This window comes from Mchenga conophoros, linkage group LG13 (genome assembly GCF_057382185.1).
Source record: "Mchenga conophoros isolate Kocher_MC1m ecotype Shallow Benthic linkage group LG13, M_conophoros_male_GT1.1, whole genome shotgun sequence".
NCBI lineage: Eukaryota > Metazoa > Chordata > Actinopteri > Cichliformes > Cichlidae > Mchenga > Mchenga conophoros.
In genome coordinates this window covers 14,609,325-14,625,554 of record NC_140538.1, presented here as the reverse complement: position 1 = coordinate 14,625,554, position 16,230 = coordinate 14,609,325, and the positions used below count along the sequence as shown (strand labels likewise).

At 40.3% G+C, this 16,230-nt stretch overlaps 1 protein-coding gene across 4 annotated transcripts in view; it reads left to right on the top strand.

Annotated features, from left to right (window-relative positions):
- The window catches only part of LOC146560978 (SH3 and PX domain-containing protein 2A-like), a 62,987-nt gene that overhangs the window by 6,500 nt on the left and 40,257 nt on the right, over positions 1-16,230 (top strand). For all 4 annotated transcript variants that reach the window (XM_085296628.1, XM_085296627.1, XM_085296626.1 and 1 more), the window contains exons 2-5: positions 3,927-4,007; positions 14,326-14,401; positions 15,037-15,113; positions 15,877-15,968. In XM_085296628.1, the coding sequence (XP_085152754.1) occupies positions 3,927-4,007; positions 14,326-14,401; positions 15,037-15,113; positions 15,877-15,968 (326 nt within the window). The remainder of the gene's footprint in view (positions 1-3,926; positions 4,008-14,325; positions 14,402-15,036; positions 15,114-15,876; positions 15,969-16,230) is intronic.

Below are 16,230 nucleotides of genomic sequence, written 5' to 3'. Positions count from 1 at the left end.
ATCTTATTGTTAACATGGATGGTTTGAGACCGTCTGTGACAGCTGAGTTGTCATTCGTGTTATACTAGTCTGCTTGGAGCCTGGCCTCTCGTGATAGGTATAATATGTTGACCGTCCATGTTGAACATGCTCGCATGCTTATATTCTTGATAGCATAACATGATAAGAGAGAAACTCTGAGAATAGAAGTATAATCAGGCAAGAAATGTCTCAACTGTCCAAAATATCTCTTCATATGATAAAGTCATTAAGACATGGCTTAGAGCCATACCTTTCTGAGTACACCTGATCTCATCCGATCTCAGGAGAAAAGAAAGTTTGGGCCTAGTTAGGATTTCGATGGGAGACTCCCTGAGAATACCAGGTGCTGTTGGTTTGGACTTGAGTAGTAGCGTGGGTCACCTACCAATTGGAAAGGATCCCTGGCTCCTCCAAGTATGCATGTTCAAGTATCCCTGGGAAACATACTAAACCCGAAGTAGCTCCTGATACTTTCACTCAGTGTCTGTGTGTGAAAGTCTGTGGTATGGATATGTTACGCAAAGCAGCTAGGCGTACATAAAAGTGTTGTGTGAAATTATTATTATTATTATTATTATGAGTTATTATGATTATTTGAATGAATTCATTTTAACAGGAAGAAACCTTTGCCCAAAATTGGCCCCTCCCCGAGCCTGCCATGTCTCTTTTTAACAGTTGCCAAGTGCTTACTCATCTTTCCATCCATCCATTCGCTTCCACTTATCCTTTTCAGGGTCGCGGGGGGTGCTGGAGCCTATCCCAGCTGTCATAGGGCGAGAGGCGGGGTACACCCTGGACAGGTCTTACTCATCTTTATGTTTGCATTTTAGGATGACAATGTAATTACAGTCTTATCATCAGCAAGTGCAGCATGTTTGTTTTGTCACTGAAAGGTGATCTTTACAGGACATCTTTGTTTATATATATTTTAAATACCAAGTTCACACAAATAACACCGAACCCCAAATACTACTCCGTGAATGTCCACTGTGTGAATGTCTGTTTGAATATTAGTTAAAGTACTTCACAGGTGTGTGAATGTATGTGTGTGTGATTGTGTGACTCTTGCCAAAATTGAGTAGAAAGCCACTATATAAGTACCAGTCCACTGACCATATTTGGCAAAAATTAATATGGGTGTAATTAAAAGTGTATAATGCTTAATAATGTTAAGAACAATGTTTTTTGGAAATGGATAATTTGCAGATTTTCCTTGTATTACTGCAGGGTCTTTACCTCACATCACCTTTGGTATGATTTTGTGCTATATAAATACAATTGCATTGAATAACCAGAAATTTTAGGTATTGACAGTATGGCTGTGAAAAGCGATGAATCCTAGACCTTGATTTTTCATTCACAAACTCAAAATGTGCATTTTTTCCTGTGCTTTTATTTATAGTTAAATACTTGACATTAAAACTAACTGCATACAAGTGCTCCTTTAAAAAATATTAGTATGCTTACATGCTAATGTAATTCTGTCAGGATGTGTCAGGATGTTAAACTCCTTCTGTGCCTGTTAGGATTCTTTATTATAGCCTCTAAGAGCTGCTTTTAAGCTGTGGACTTTCTGGCCTTAATGTTATCTCACTCAAACTGTTGAGCCATAACAGTTGAACCATGTCTCAGTGGGACAGCAAAAAAAATCAATTAGCCCATCAGGTCCAATTGGATTAATTAACCTGAGAGTTGGGATCAATTGAATCATCCATCTCCTGCTGAGGGAGGGTCCCCAAGGCAGCTAAAGACAGGGCACAGACCTTTTCTCTTGGGATTAAAGCCGGAGGTGAGGTTTGACTGGGAAGTCCCCCAGAGGGAATCTCATTATATATGAGCTAAGCAACTGGAATGCTTATCCGGTATTGAGAGAGGAAAGAAGCAGCCCTTTGTCTTTTGTCTCAACTGTCCAAGTGTGACTTCCTTCCAGGCAGTTGTAGCAGTGGTGCCAAAGAGTACATAGCAACTAAGCCTTGTTTACATATACTTCCAAAGGGTGCTTATGGTAGAGGAGATGTCAAATCCTCTGTTTACTATATTAACACTCCTGGTAACTAGATACTTACACATTTACAGTAAGTGCATGCTTATCAGCTGTGACTACCAATCGAGGTATTTAAACTCTCACAGCTTCGTGAATGTGTGTGAACAACAGAATTACACAATTGCTCTGAGCTCAGCTAAACACGGAAAGAAGAATGCAAATATCCAATGCATGTGGTCTGGTTTAAGCAGTGTTTTTTCTAGTTAACTCAACCTCCATGTTGAAAAAGAAGAAACATGAAATGTCTTTAGTTTTAGTCTTTGGTCAAATTAGTTAACCAAGCCTGAGGAGGCTTTGATGCATCTGTTTAGTAAGGCTTGGGAGGTCTGCATGACTGTGAGTCAACAGCCTTTACAAAATGTGATTGTGTTGTAATTTGGTATTACAAATTACTTTGTCAGCTCCTGACAAAGAACACCCTATTATAATGATTAAAAAGGCTAAAACACTGAAACTGATTAAAACAAAGCTAAGCTGAAATGAACAAACCCACTCTGGAAACAATTGAAAACTGATGGAAAATTACAAAACTAGCTAGAGTCAAGTCTGTGTGCCATTTGATTGTGCCAAAGTGTGAATACCTCAGTAAATAGCATGGTGCATTCAGTTAGTGAGTGTCATGTGTGGTTTCTTGTGTAAGCTCTCTTTCCTAAACTACACAGGTGCTATACATTTCTCCTGAAATCATGTGTGTAAGCAATTATACATGAAACAGAAGAAAAATATTATTATTGTTATTATTATTATTTTTTAAAAATCAGAATAACATAACATAACAATAAACATAAATATAAATATAAATACAACTGAAACATGACATTTAAAGTGTCACACATTATATCACTACTGTGTAGAGATCACCGTAAATTACCAAAAGTGACATCAAATATTAGCTTGGCAGCTGTGGCTACCCATCTGTTAATTGCAAGGTTAGTGGTTTAATTCCGTCCCAGCTTCTCCAGATGGCAAATTAATATTCTGATAATATTCTGCAACCCCTCCGCTTCTGAAGTGAACCGTGCTTTTGCCTAATATGAGAGAGTTTGGGCTGTCTGTGTCTAATTAGCGAGCTGCTGGAAAACTCTTTTGTAATAAGCAGAAGACTTCATTTCAAACTAGTAACTGATGTCCTTGCAGCTTGCCACCATATGTGTAAATGATGCTTTTATAAACACTCTGCGCCATGGGTTTAGATGAAAATGTATTAGGTGTAGCCATCTGTTTCCGAACCTCAGGGTGAGCGCAGTTGTTTTTGGGGCTCTTTATTGTTGAGGTAAATAAAAAATTTATTTTGGGAGTATTTTGTAAGTGACCGATTTGTGCCAAGGAAAGGATACTCCTGTTTGCGCTTTAGCATGAGTCAGCACTTCCTTTCCTTGTTATCTTTTGTGGTGGTAGAACTGGCAGAACTTGACACAACGGAAGCAACTTTTCCCCTTCAAACGGTGGACTCATGAGACACTGGTAATGTAAAACTCAAAAATGAAAACTAATGAGAGTCTCATATTCATGTACAGCAAAGAAAATAACAGGCTTACAGCGTTTATTAAACCGCCGCATTCAATATTTGTACTTGTGAAATATTTGAATCAGCTGCATTCAATCGGCTGCACTTAAATACACAAGAGTAATTCAATATGCATGTTTTTAATGAGACACAATGCTTCAAATCTATTGGCCCTCTCATTGACCCCCTGATGGCTTTCCAATGTGTGACTGACAAAGAGAAACATAATGAATTTATTTGACCTTTGATGATCCTTTGAAGTAAAGTCAGAAAGGGGTAAAGCGGTGCCATGATGTCTCTGACAAAGTGATATTGTTCCTAATGGGCTTCTTTTGTTTGTTCTTTTCTCTGCAGGTGTACCTTATCAATGTTACTTACTCAGACTCCACTTCCCATGTCATCTACAGAAGGTACAGCAAATTCTTTGACCTACAGGTACGTTACACTGCAACGACTACAAAATAATTTTACAGATTTAATTCATAGTTGCACAGGCAGTTGCCCAAAAGCTCAATGTTTTGTATTAAGAATGGTTCTAATATGTCTTATGTGTTGTTGTATTGCAACATTAAACTCCGCAAGGCCAGTTTGACCTTTCAGTCAATGTCTTTCTGTTCAGCTCCTGTTTAGTGAAGGTCTTATTTAAGGCGACTGCATGGAAATAGGAAAATAGGGGAAATCCAGTCACCAGATGCAGGAAAAAACATGACCTCAGAATGCAGAATGCAGTATGGGGCAAACTTCTGAGGCTCTTCTACAGGATCCTGTAGCAGTAAAATACAAACCCAATTCCAAAAATGTTGGGAGGCTGTGTAAAATGTAAATTTAAAAAAAAAATCCAGTGATTTACAAATCTTATAAACTGGTATTTTTCTCAAAGTCTGTAAATGTTTGGGGACTGAGAACCGGTGTGTCTTTCCAATTATGCAAGGTCCCATTTTCTTAGGCATTAATGCACCCCCAAAACATTCTTTTAATGAAATTGTAAAATGTCTTAGTTTAAAATGTTTATATGTTTTCTATGCCCTGTTGTAAATAAAATAAGGGTTTATGAGTTTTGTGAAATCATTGCACTCTGTTTTCATTTAGATTCTACACAGCATCAACGTTTTGTTTTGGAAATGGGTGTTGTATCTGCCTTTTTGTATACTATAGTTTGTTTCTTAGAAAGAAAGTTAGAGTTAAACCCTAAATGAGTGCATTAAGTCCTTTTCTTGTAAAAGGCCGTCTGTGGACCTTCTCCAATGGCCCTCTCAAAGTGCAGTAAAGCACATTGGCTCTGGTGGGCTGGCTGTAGGAAACCCTTTGTTCTCTTGTCTCTTGCTAATAGCCAGGAAAAGTCTGCCCTGGTCTGTTTGACTGAAACAGACCTCCTCGCCTGTCTTTGTAAACATTAGTCTTGTGCATGGATCTCTGCTGCCAGGGTATGTTTGTCTGGTTGTGGTAATCATGAAGAACAACAGTCTGCAGCTGTCAATACAGAATGGTTAGGTTTAGGGCATTTGTCTGTATATATGTTGCATATAGTATGGATTGCTTAATACATTTTTAGAATTGAAGTCAGTAAGAATATTAAAGGACTATGCAGCTTAAGTAATGCAGTAAGGCCAGTCCCAAAATGCATTCGATTCAAAAGGGAGGCTCTTGTAGGTTGGGGGTTGTGGTAAAGAGCAATTTTGTCACCCTGACTTTAAAGATATAAGATAATAAGATAAGACAGCTATTGGATGCCTCAGAAGCAATAATTTGCAACAATAAAGGTTTCGTTGTCATCTGAATTTTCAAATACTCAATTCTCAAATGAGTTTGAGCTTGTTTGTGTGTCTGCCAACTGACACCTACAGTCTTTTCCAAACTCTTCACAGTTGCTCTCTTTTCGTAGCACAATTGCGTGTTTTGTGTTCGCAAGAAGCTGAAAAGAGGGGGGCCAAATGTGACCATGATCTCATCAGATAACCATGAATTCAAGTTGAAAAGCTAAATAAGGTCACAGAACAAGAAACGCCTTTTTAATCAATTTTTCATACCGTGTCTAAAATCGTTTTAGTAATTTAAAGCTGGCTATATACAAATCATTGTCATCAACAAGCTGTTTGGCTGATTGTCTTTTTAAAGATGAAGTATTTTCTTTTACTGCCAATTTGACATCCAAAAATGCACTCACTGCTGAAGTTTCAAACCTCTCCAGCACACTTAAGATAGTTCATAACTGCTCCTTTGGGAAGCAGTTATCATAAATTACCAGGATCCCGTCACCTTTTTTATCTGATTCCTCCCCCCTTTGTCTTTTCTGCTGACATAAAGTGAAGTGCACTCTTTGTAATGCATGTGCAGAGTTAAGCACATTGATTTCTTGGTTTAGAGACATTTGTTTCTACGCTAGAAGATTGCTGAGCCTGAATTTCATCAAGCACTGTTTCTGTTGTCAAAGGGAAATGTTATTGACCTGCACATGTTTGACGTGAGCAGATTTGGTCAGTGTGTCAAGCGAGTGTGGTCTCCCCCTCCACACACACCCTTAAACCACAGCGTATAGGTCGCATGGGTCACAGCATTCCACAGGGGGGATTGTGGCGTGTGCAAGCTGGCCTGGTTTCCTTTTGGACAGAAACCTCTCCAAAATCCCTTAGTTGTCATTATTTTGGGATTGAGTGACTAGGCCAGCAGTGAGCTCTACCCTGTCTACATTATAATTTCTCTGTCCTACATTCCTGACATGAATCAGGACTTTAAAAGCTTTGAAGGGTTATTTTTCTCCAACATTGGTATCACACATTCAGAACGGCCTTTATTTAAAGGTTATTTAAAATGATGCAGCAACAATTTAGCATTGTAATAGTGTAGCATAATGACAAGAGTTAGATCTTTTTTACCTTGGTTTTAACACCCCCCCCCCCCCCCCCTCTCTCTCTCTCTCTCTTTAAGCTACATAACCAAGATTTCTCCTTGAAATTAGACCTGGAAGTGTAGCAGCTGTTAATGTAGTCCTATCCTGTTTGCTGTAATACTAAAAGCAGGAAGTGACAAGAACTGAGAAACACCTGGTAGGAAAAGACAAGGAGACACCTAAGACACAAATAAACTAAATGTGATCAAACTACATTACCCAGATTAACTACGTTAATGAGAACCAAAAGTAAGATGTGGAATTGGCAAAGGCACCATAATATGGTATAAAGCATTATTAAGGATGCACCATTTGGTATTTTAGAGCTATATTAGCAAGCCTGATTAATGACATGCATTTATAAACTGGATTTATAAGTCACACAGATATAGACCTTCTAATTAATAGCAAATTGCAAATAAGATACAGTGGGGCAAAAAAGTATTTAGTCAGCCACCGATTGTGCAAGTTCCCCCACCTAAAATGATGACAGAGGTCAGTAACTTGCACCAGAGGTACACTTCAACTGTGAGAGACAGAATGTGAAAAAAAAAATCCATGAACCCACATGGTAGGATTTGTAAAGAATTTATTCGTAAATCAGGGTGGAAAATAAGTATTTGGTCAATAACAAAAATACAACTCAATACTTTGTAACATAACCTTTGTTGGCAATAACAGAGGTCAAACGTTTACTATAGGTCTTTACCAGGTTTGCACACACAGTAGCTGGTATTTTGGCCCATTCCTCCATGCAGATCTTCTCGAGAGCAGTGATGTTTTGGGGCTGTCGCCGAGCAACACGGACTTTCAACTCCCGCCACAGATTTTCTATGGGGTTGAGGTCTGGAGACTGGCTAGGCCACTCCAGGACTTTCAAATGCTTCTTACGGAGCCACTCCTTTGTTGCCCGGGCGGTGTGTTTTGGATCATTGTCATGTTGGAAGACCCAGCCTCGTTTCATCTTCAAAGTTCTCACTGATGGAAGGAGGTTTTGGCTCAAAATCTCACGATACATGGCCCCATTCATTCTGTCCTTAACACGGATCAGTCGACCTGTCCCCTTGGCAGAAAAACAGCCCCATAGCATGATGTTTCCACCCCCATGCTTCACAGTAGGTATGGTGTTCTTGGGATGCAACTCAGTATTCTTCTTCCTCCAAACATGACGAGTTGAGTTAATACCAAAAGGTTCTACTTTGGTTTCATCTGACCACATGACATTCTCCCAATCCTCTGCTGTATCATCCATGTGCTCTCTGGCAAACTTCAGACGGGCCTGGACATGCACTGGCTTCAGCAGCGGAACACGTCTGGCACTGCGGGATTTGATTCCCTGCCGTTGTAGTGTGTTACTGATGGTGACCTTTGTTACTTTGGTCCCAGCTCTCTGCAGGTCATTCACCAGGTCCCCCCGTGTGGTTCTGGGATCTTTGCTCACCGTTCTCATGATCATTTTGACCCCACGGGATGAGATCTTGCGTGGAGCCCCAGATCGAGGGAGATTATCGGTGGTCTTGTATGTCTTCCATTTTCTGATGATTGCTCCCACAGTTGATTTTTTCACACCAGCTGCTTGCCTATTGTAGATTCACTCTTCCCAGTCTGGTGCAGGTCTACAATACTTTTTCTGGTGTCCTTCGAAAGCTCTTTGGTCTTGGCCATGGTGGAGTTTGGAGTCTGACTGAGGCTGTGGACAGGTGTCTTTTATACAGATGATGAGTTCAAACAGGTGCCATTCATACAGGTAACGAGTGGGGGACAGAAAAGCTTCTTACAGAAGACGTTACAGGTCTGTGAGAGCCAGAGATTTTCCTTGTTTGAGGTGACCAAATACTTATTTTCCACCCTAATTTACGAATAAATTCTTTACAAATCCTACCATGTGAATTCATGGATTTTTTTTTCACATTCTGTCTCTCACAGTTGAAGTGTACCTCTGGTGCAAATTACTGACCTCTGTCATCATTTTAAGTGGGGGAACTTGCACAATCGGTGGCTGACTAAATACTTTTTTGCCCCACTGTACATCTGAGACTCTATAGGCATCAAGTGCATTTTAAATGTTAAAGTTTACAACAGTGCAGTTAAAACAGGAATGCATATGAACAAGTTTGGCTTGTTCCAAAGAACTGTCAGGAGAAAGACTCTTTTGCTTTAAAGAATGTGAGCGCTTTGGTTTTGTCTTGGAAATGTGCATCCGAACAAACAGTAAGTCTTGTTGAACACTGTCCTGTGGACAGATGAGATCGTGATAACAAAACAAAGCATATCAGCACCTTAAATGACTGTCAAGCATGGTGAGGGAAGGGTGATTATTTGGGCTTGTTTTGAAGCCACAATGTGAGACGATCTGTCCAATAGCCAAAGCTTTATTGAAACTGGGTCCCACAATAGCACAATGATGCCAAGCAGCAAGAGAATGGTTGGAAAAGAAAAGAATCAAGGTGTTGCAGTGGTTCAGAAAAAGTCCAGACCTCAACCTTAAAATGTTGTGGCAGGACCTTAAGAGAACTATGCATGAACTGAAGCAACGTTGTAAAGAAGTGTGGGCCATTCCTCCAGAATCTTGTGAGAGACTGTCACATAGAAAATGATTTCTTTAAGTCATTGCTGCTTAATCATGGGGTGTTTCATAGGAATTTCTAGATTTCTTTGAAATATTTAATATGACTGTAGTAAATTGTTATTATTACTCTATCCAAAAGGGTGTTGCACCACGATCTCGCTGCAGTAGACAACTGCAAAGAAGATGTCAAAACACACCCCAGCAATGAAATCTGATTGTTTTCCCACTCAGACATTCCTATCTCAGAACAGTTTCTTTGTCTTCTGTTACAGCTCAGTGTCTGTGTCGGTTTCTTCTTCCTTTCTCCTGTGAGCTCAGTTATTTTTAAATGGCTCAAGAGATTATCATTACAGTTTACAGAAGCTATTTCTGTTTTTTTCCAGTCACCATAATTCACATCATTGTGACAAAATAAAGATATGTTTGATGATTGACTTTTTATTGCAGTTCCTTCCTCTGGTATTTATTCACAACACTGATTACCAAACAGTGTGGAAAGAGACAGGACATGTCATTACATCATAGCACCTGTTGCCTGATAGACATTCCCCAGCGTTAACGCTACAACTTAAATACACTGCAGTTTCCTGGGCAGAGCATGGGATAGAAATATAGATTAATTACACCATCTCTGCTCCCCAAAGCCTCTGAATTAAAGGTAAACAAAATATGAGGAGTGTTTTCAATCAGATTTTTGTTCCAAACTGTCCCATGGAGCTGTGAGTGTAGCCACGTAGATCTCCAGTAGTGATGTCATCCTCACTCCCAAATGAAAAGCTGAGGCAGTTTCTTACAAGTGTTGAGTGAACACTCCTGTATTAGAGGGAGTACACAGCTACATCCAGCTGTAAGCCTGATAACATGATGAGCGTGTAGCTTTGTGTATCAAATAAACAATATGGTTGTTATAACTACTGGGATTTGGAGGAATTACAGCCTAGCCTGTAAAGTTATGTTATTGCCATAGCATCCTAAACTACACAGTCTGGTTTACATACATATTTGATGTCGTGCCTTCTCGGCATTAGACTGTAATCACCGTAAGATTAGGAATTTTACCATGGCTATGTGCAGGTGTGGTTAACCAGGACGATTCTTTATACTCTGCACTTTGCTTTGCCCTTAAAACACAATAATGATGACTGTCCATTTCAAAGGAAAACATTTCTTGTTAGCAGTCTGTAGTTTGGGGGAGAGGGGGGAACATGCTATACCCTGGGAGAAATTTTTAGATTCAGCAAAGCCAGCAGATTAAAGTGGAAACGAAAGAACCACAACATCAAACCAAACCACCTCTTGCTGCACAAGTCCTACAAACAACTCCCACAGACCCAGACAGACTGGATCCAACTTTAACCTCCAAGCCTGATTCTGTTTGTCCACCTGGTTTCTTTTTGGCTCAGTTTAAACTGAGACCTTTCCTTCTCCTCCCAGTTGAGTGTGCTTCAGCTTGATACTCACAGAATTTGCTGGTAAAGCACATCTGGAACAAGGCAAGGGAGGAAAAATTAAGGCGTGGTTACATCTACATCTTAAACCTGTTACTGTAAGATGCTCTCGTGTGAATACAAAGACGATACTACAGTTAAGGTCTATCATTTGTTTGACAAAGATATATTTTCCTTTTGAAAGTACCACATCACAATGGATTTTTTAAATCAGGCAGTCAGCATGCGATGAAAGTTCAGACAGTCAGCTTTCTTTTATTCAAGGGTTTTTACATGCATTTTGCATTAACTGTTTAGAACTGTTAAGGTTAGTACACCCATTTTATACCCAGAGGCTCAAACGCAATTGGACAGTTGACTGACCAGTAGTTTCCTGGCCAAGTGAGGCCTGTTCCATTGTTATTTGGAGGCAAAGGAATTTATGGGCTTTGTATTTATGGCTTTCCACTGTAATTTAAAATATGAGGTCGGTGCAAGTGAAGGAGCCCATCGTTTGGCTGAAAAACAAAAATAAACCTTTCAGAAAGATGGCAAAAACTTTGAGTGGCCAAGTCAACAGTCTGGTGCATTATTTAAAGAATGAATAAAGCTGCCAACTCAGCAGCACCAAAAGGCCTGAAAGACCATAGAGGACAGCTAAAGTGCATGTTGACAGAATTATTTCCATGGTTTAGAAAAACAACTTTAGAACATGTAACCAAGTCAAGAAATCAAGATGGTAGGTGTATCATTGTCTGCAAAGTCTGCAATCAAGAGACGCCTTCACGAATGTTTACAATAAGGTGTAAACAACTGGTTACGCTCAAGAACAAGAGAGCCATATTAGACGTTGCCAGAAAATAAACATAAAAGAGCCTGCACTGCTTTAGACCCATGAAACCAAGGTTAACTTGTACCAAAGTAAATGATGGCAAGACAAAAGTATGGAGAAGGAAAGAAACAGCTCACGATATCATCTGTCAAAAATGGTGGAGAAATAAGACATTGCCATATATGGTTCCCACTACGTTCACTGATGATGTGACTGCCAATAGAAGCAGCAGGGTGAATTCTGAAGTGTACAGGGATATACTCTGTGCTCAGTTTCAGCCATATGGTGCAAAAGCAAAAGCAGCCCAAAAGTGGCCAGATTCAGCCAGTAATACGATCTCAACCCAGATGAACATGTTTTTCAGTAAATGCAAAACCAAAGGGAAATATCCACAAACAGGAACTCCAGGTGGCTGGAGAAAAAGCCTGGCAGAGTATAAAGAAGAACCCACATTTACTGGGGTAGACTGGGGTAGACTTCAGGCAGGAGATTTTCATCCAGGTTTTAAAAACATTCCTTTTTGTGCCTCTGGAGATTTGGGACTGGGTTTAAAAAGCGTTGCAGTTTTTTAAATATTTAATGTAAACTTCTTATTGAAACCCTTTGAATTAAAGCCAAATGCCTACACTTCAATCACATACTTACTGGTTAATTTAAAATTCACTGTGGTAGTGTAAACAGGCAAAATAACAAAAACCATGTCCTTCTGCAGCAAAATACATACCTACTCTTGTTTGTAGTATGTAACACACATGCAATGCATGTTTGTTTGTTTTTTAGCACTCATCAAAACTTCACCAAATACAAAATATGCGTATCCAAGGAGAATCATGTTGAAACTGTTAGGGACAGCTACCCTCAGAAGGAAATCTTCACTGTAAAACAGTTGTTTTTCATTGTTTAGCTCTGTTTCGCTCCCTGCTTAATCTCTTGAGAGATTGATGCTGTAAATAGACATACAGTGGGGCAAAAAAGTATTTAGTCAGCCACCGATTGTGCAAGTTCCCCCACTTAAAATGATGACAGAGGTCAGTAATTTGCACCAGAGGTACACTTCAACTGTGAGAGACAGAATGTGAAAAAAAAAAAATCCATGAATCCACATGGTAGGATTTGTAAAGAATTTATTCGTAAATCAGGGTGGAAAATAAGTATTTGGTCAATAACAAAAATACAACTCAATACTTTGTAACATAACCTTTGTTGGCAATAACAGAGGTCAAACGTTTACTATAGGTCTTTACCAGGTTTGCACACACAGTAGCTGGTATTTTGGCCCATTCCTCCATGCAGATCTTCTCGAGAGCAGTGATGTTTTGGGGCTGTCGCCGAGCAACACGGACTTTCAACTCCCGCCACAGATTTTCTATGGGGTTGAGGTCTGGAGACTGGCTAGGCCACTCCAGGACTTTCAAATGCTTCTTACGGAGCCACTCCTTTGTTGCCCGGGCGGTGTGTTTTGGATCATTGTCATGTTGGAAGACCCAGCCTCGTTTCATCTTCAAAGTTCTCACTGATGGAAGGAGGTTTTGGCTCAAAATCTCACGATACATGGCCCCATTCATTCTGTCCTTAACACGGATCAGTCGTCCTGTCCCCTTGGCAGAAAAACAGCCCCATAGCATGATGTTTCCACCCCCATGCTTCACAGTAGGTATGGTGTTCTTGGGATGCAACTCAGTATTCTTCTTCCTCCAAACACGACGAGTTGAGTTTATACCAAAAGGTTCTACTTTGGTTTCATCTGACCACATGACATTCTCCCAATCCTCTGCTGTATCATCCATGTGCTCTCTGGCAAACTTCAGACGGGCCTGGACATGCACTGGCTTCAGCAGCGGAACACGTCTGGCACTGCGGGATTTGATTCCCTGCCGTTGTAGTGTGTTACTGATGGTGACCTTTGTTACTTTGGTCCCAGCTCTCTGCAGGTCATTCACCAGGTCCCCCCGTGTTGTTCTGGGATCTTTGCTCACCGTTCTCATGATCATTTTGACCCCACGGGATGAGATCTTGCGTGGAGCCCCAGATCGAGGGAGATTATCAGTGGTCTTGTATGTCTTCCATTTTCTGATGATTGCTCCCACAGTTGATTTTTTCACACCAAGCTGCTTGCCTATTGTAGATTCACTCTTCCCAGTCTGGTGCAGGTCTACAATACTTTTCCTGGTGTCCTTCGAAAGCTCTTTGGTCTTGGCCATGGCGGAGTTTGGAGTCTGACTGTTTGAGGCTGTGGACAGGTGTCTTTTATACAGATGATGAGTTCAAACAGGTGCCATTCATACAGGTAACGAGTGGGGGACAGAAAAGCTTCTTACAGAAGACGTTACAGGTCTGTGAGAGCCAGAGATTTTCCTTGTTTGAGGTGACCAAATACTTATTTTCCACCCTGATTTACGTATAAATTCTTTACAAATCCTACCATGTGGATTCATGGATTTTTTTTTCACATTCTGTCTCTCACAGTTGAAGTGTACCTCTGGTGCAAATTACTGACCTCTGTCATCATTTTAAGTGGGGGAACTTGCACAATCGGTGGCTGACTAAATACTTTTTTGCCCCACTGTATGTATCAAGTGTCAACATCAAAGTGCCTGTTATGCACCCTGATGGCTTTTTAAGCTGCTTAAGTGGCTTCCTTGTGAGGGTTTTTTCAAATAAGAGGGTGATGTAACCTTGCCTGCTGCCCCAGCTATCAAAGTGAAATGGTTTGCACTTTAAATGGTTTTTCAGATGATATATAATTATACTCTGTGTTGAACTCATGTACTGTTACAAAATGGTCAGTTGTTGCTGGAGAATTTTCAGACCCCCTTTTCCTGTATCTCATCACAGATTACTCCACTTTAAACTCGCGATAGATAATTGACAGTTTGTTTGATTTTTTTTTTTGCCATCAAGCATTTGCATGATTATAATTGCTTGCCTTTCATGTCTTTATTGTATTCGAAAGGGGGATTTTAAAAAAGTTTTGCTCCACAATTAATGTTCGTGTTACATTTTCATTTTTATTTCTTAATTTTTTTTCTTTTTTGCAGATGCGAATCCTTGACAAATTTCCAATTGATGGAGGACAAAAAGACCCCAAAAAGAGAATAATTCCTTTTTTGCCAGGTGATTAAACTCAGTATGCACACACTCGGCACTGTCAGTGTTGTCTTATTAGACATTTTGTTGTTCCTCCTACACACTCCATAGCATCGCCTACCACATTGCTTTGTTTTATTGGCTTCCATTCTCCATCCGGGCCAAATCATTTTGTGGTCGGCCATCTCAGTAGGAGGCTAGCAGAAAGGGATTTGTCTAATCTGATAAACTCATTGTGGGCCAGAGCAGAGGAGAGCAGTGAAGAGATCCTTTGTTAGACAAGCTGTAAGCCCACCATGGTGTGAACTGTATTCCTTTAAACCCCCAAATGGTTTGCATTATTTTTCTATTTAGTAGGCTTCATGCTCTTAGCAATCTCAGTCTCATAAGAGTTAGAAATTAGGAAATGGGAAAAAGCGAAAAAGTGGATTCAATTGCCTCACATTAGTCCCACTAGTTGAGAGCAATCAGCTCCAGAGAAGTTCTCCATATGTTGGTTGGAATATTATATCTCAGTGTCAGTACCAGCTGAGCTGGAAAGGGATCATGCTGGGATTTTATAAATGTCTAAGCCTAAATTATAGCACGATTGTTAAGCATTTAATCATAATATTTTTGTGTTTTTTGTTATATACACCTGACAGTGCTCTGCTTTTCCTCAGGTAAAGTCTTATTTCGCCGCAGTCACATAAGAGATGTAGCCGTCAGAAGGCTGAAGCACCTGGATAATTACTGCAAAGTAAGACAAAAGCTGCATGCCTCACTGTTTCCAGAGCTGGATTTTTCTCAACTTGTGTGCAGCACAATGCATCTCTTATTGAAGAGACTACTCATTTTTAATTTATATGTTGTTTGGAAGAGTGCTTTATCTCTGTCAGTGCTCTACCCTCTGAACATTTACCACAGTTTTTTTCAAGGCCTCAACATTTATCTCCCCTCCACCAGCCTCAACAGGAAAGCAACTGCTCTCTGTGCTTGTCATTTCCTGTCACCAATGTAAATAGGCAGCATATGAAGGAAACGAGGGAAATGGGGGCACGCAGGGGTAAAAACAAAAGAGAGACTAAGAATGAATCAGCAGACTTTAATTGTAGCAATGAGTGCAGATAGCTACCTGATCCTCTTATGCTTATTAGCCCACAGATGGGAATGTGGGGCAGGTGTGTTGCCAAGTGTGGCAGCAGTTTCTCATTTATTGGACCTGAAATGAATGAATGAAAGCACAAAGCTTTCTTGAAAATACAGATTACATGAGGGTGTCTTTTTAATTTCAATCAAACTGAGGTCTGTGTTTTTCTCTTTGTTTTAACCCTCTCTCTCTGTGCTCAGAGCCTTCTTCCTTCCCCTGCACACCCTCCACATCTCTGCCTGGTTTTCTCATGTGACTGGGTAGTGACTAAGTGTTATAAACCAGTTACTCAGTCCAAACTGACACACATTAGTGTGACCTTTTATTGTTTTTATTGGAATCAGTAGCTTTCTCCCACCCTTCTCTCTCCTAGGCTCTGATGAAACTTCCCACCCACATTTCCCAAAGTGAGGAGGTCCTTCAGTTCTTTGAGACTAAGTCAGAAGACCTCAACCCTCCCACAGAGTGAGTAACTATAACTATGTGCTAGAAATCACAAGCTGTTATTGAGCATTGGCATTGTATGCATGAACTGTTAGACGCCAAACATTGCCCTCTGGTGGGATGTGAACATTGGATATGGAAGCAAACTGAATGTGTGTGGCTCAGCAGCTGCCTTTAATTCGTGCTGACCCATCCTGATCCAGAGGCTTTGCTTTGTCAGGGATGATTGATTGATCTGGCTCCAAGAAGCCCTGCTTTTTATTAATAATGATTTCTTGGAGGT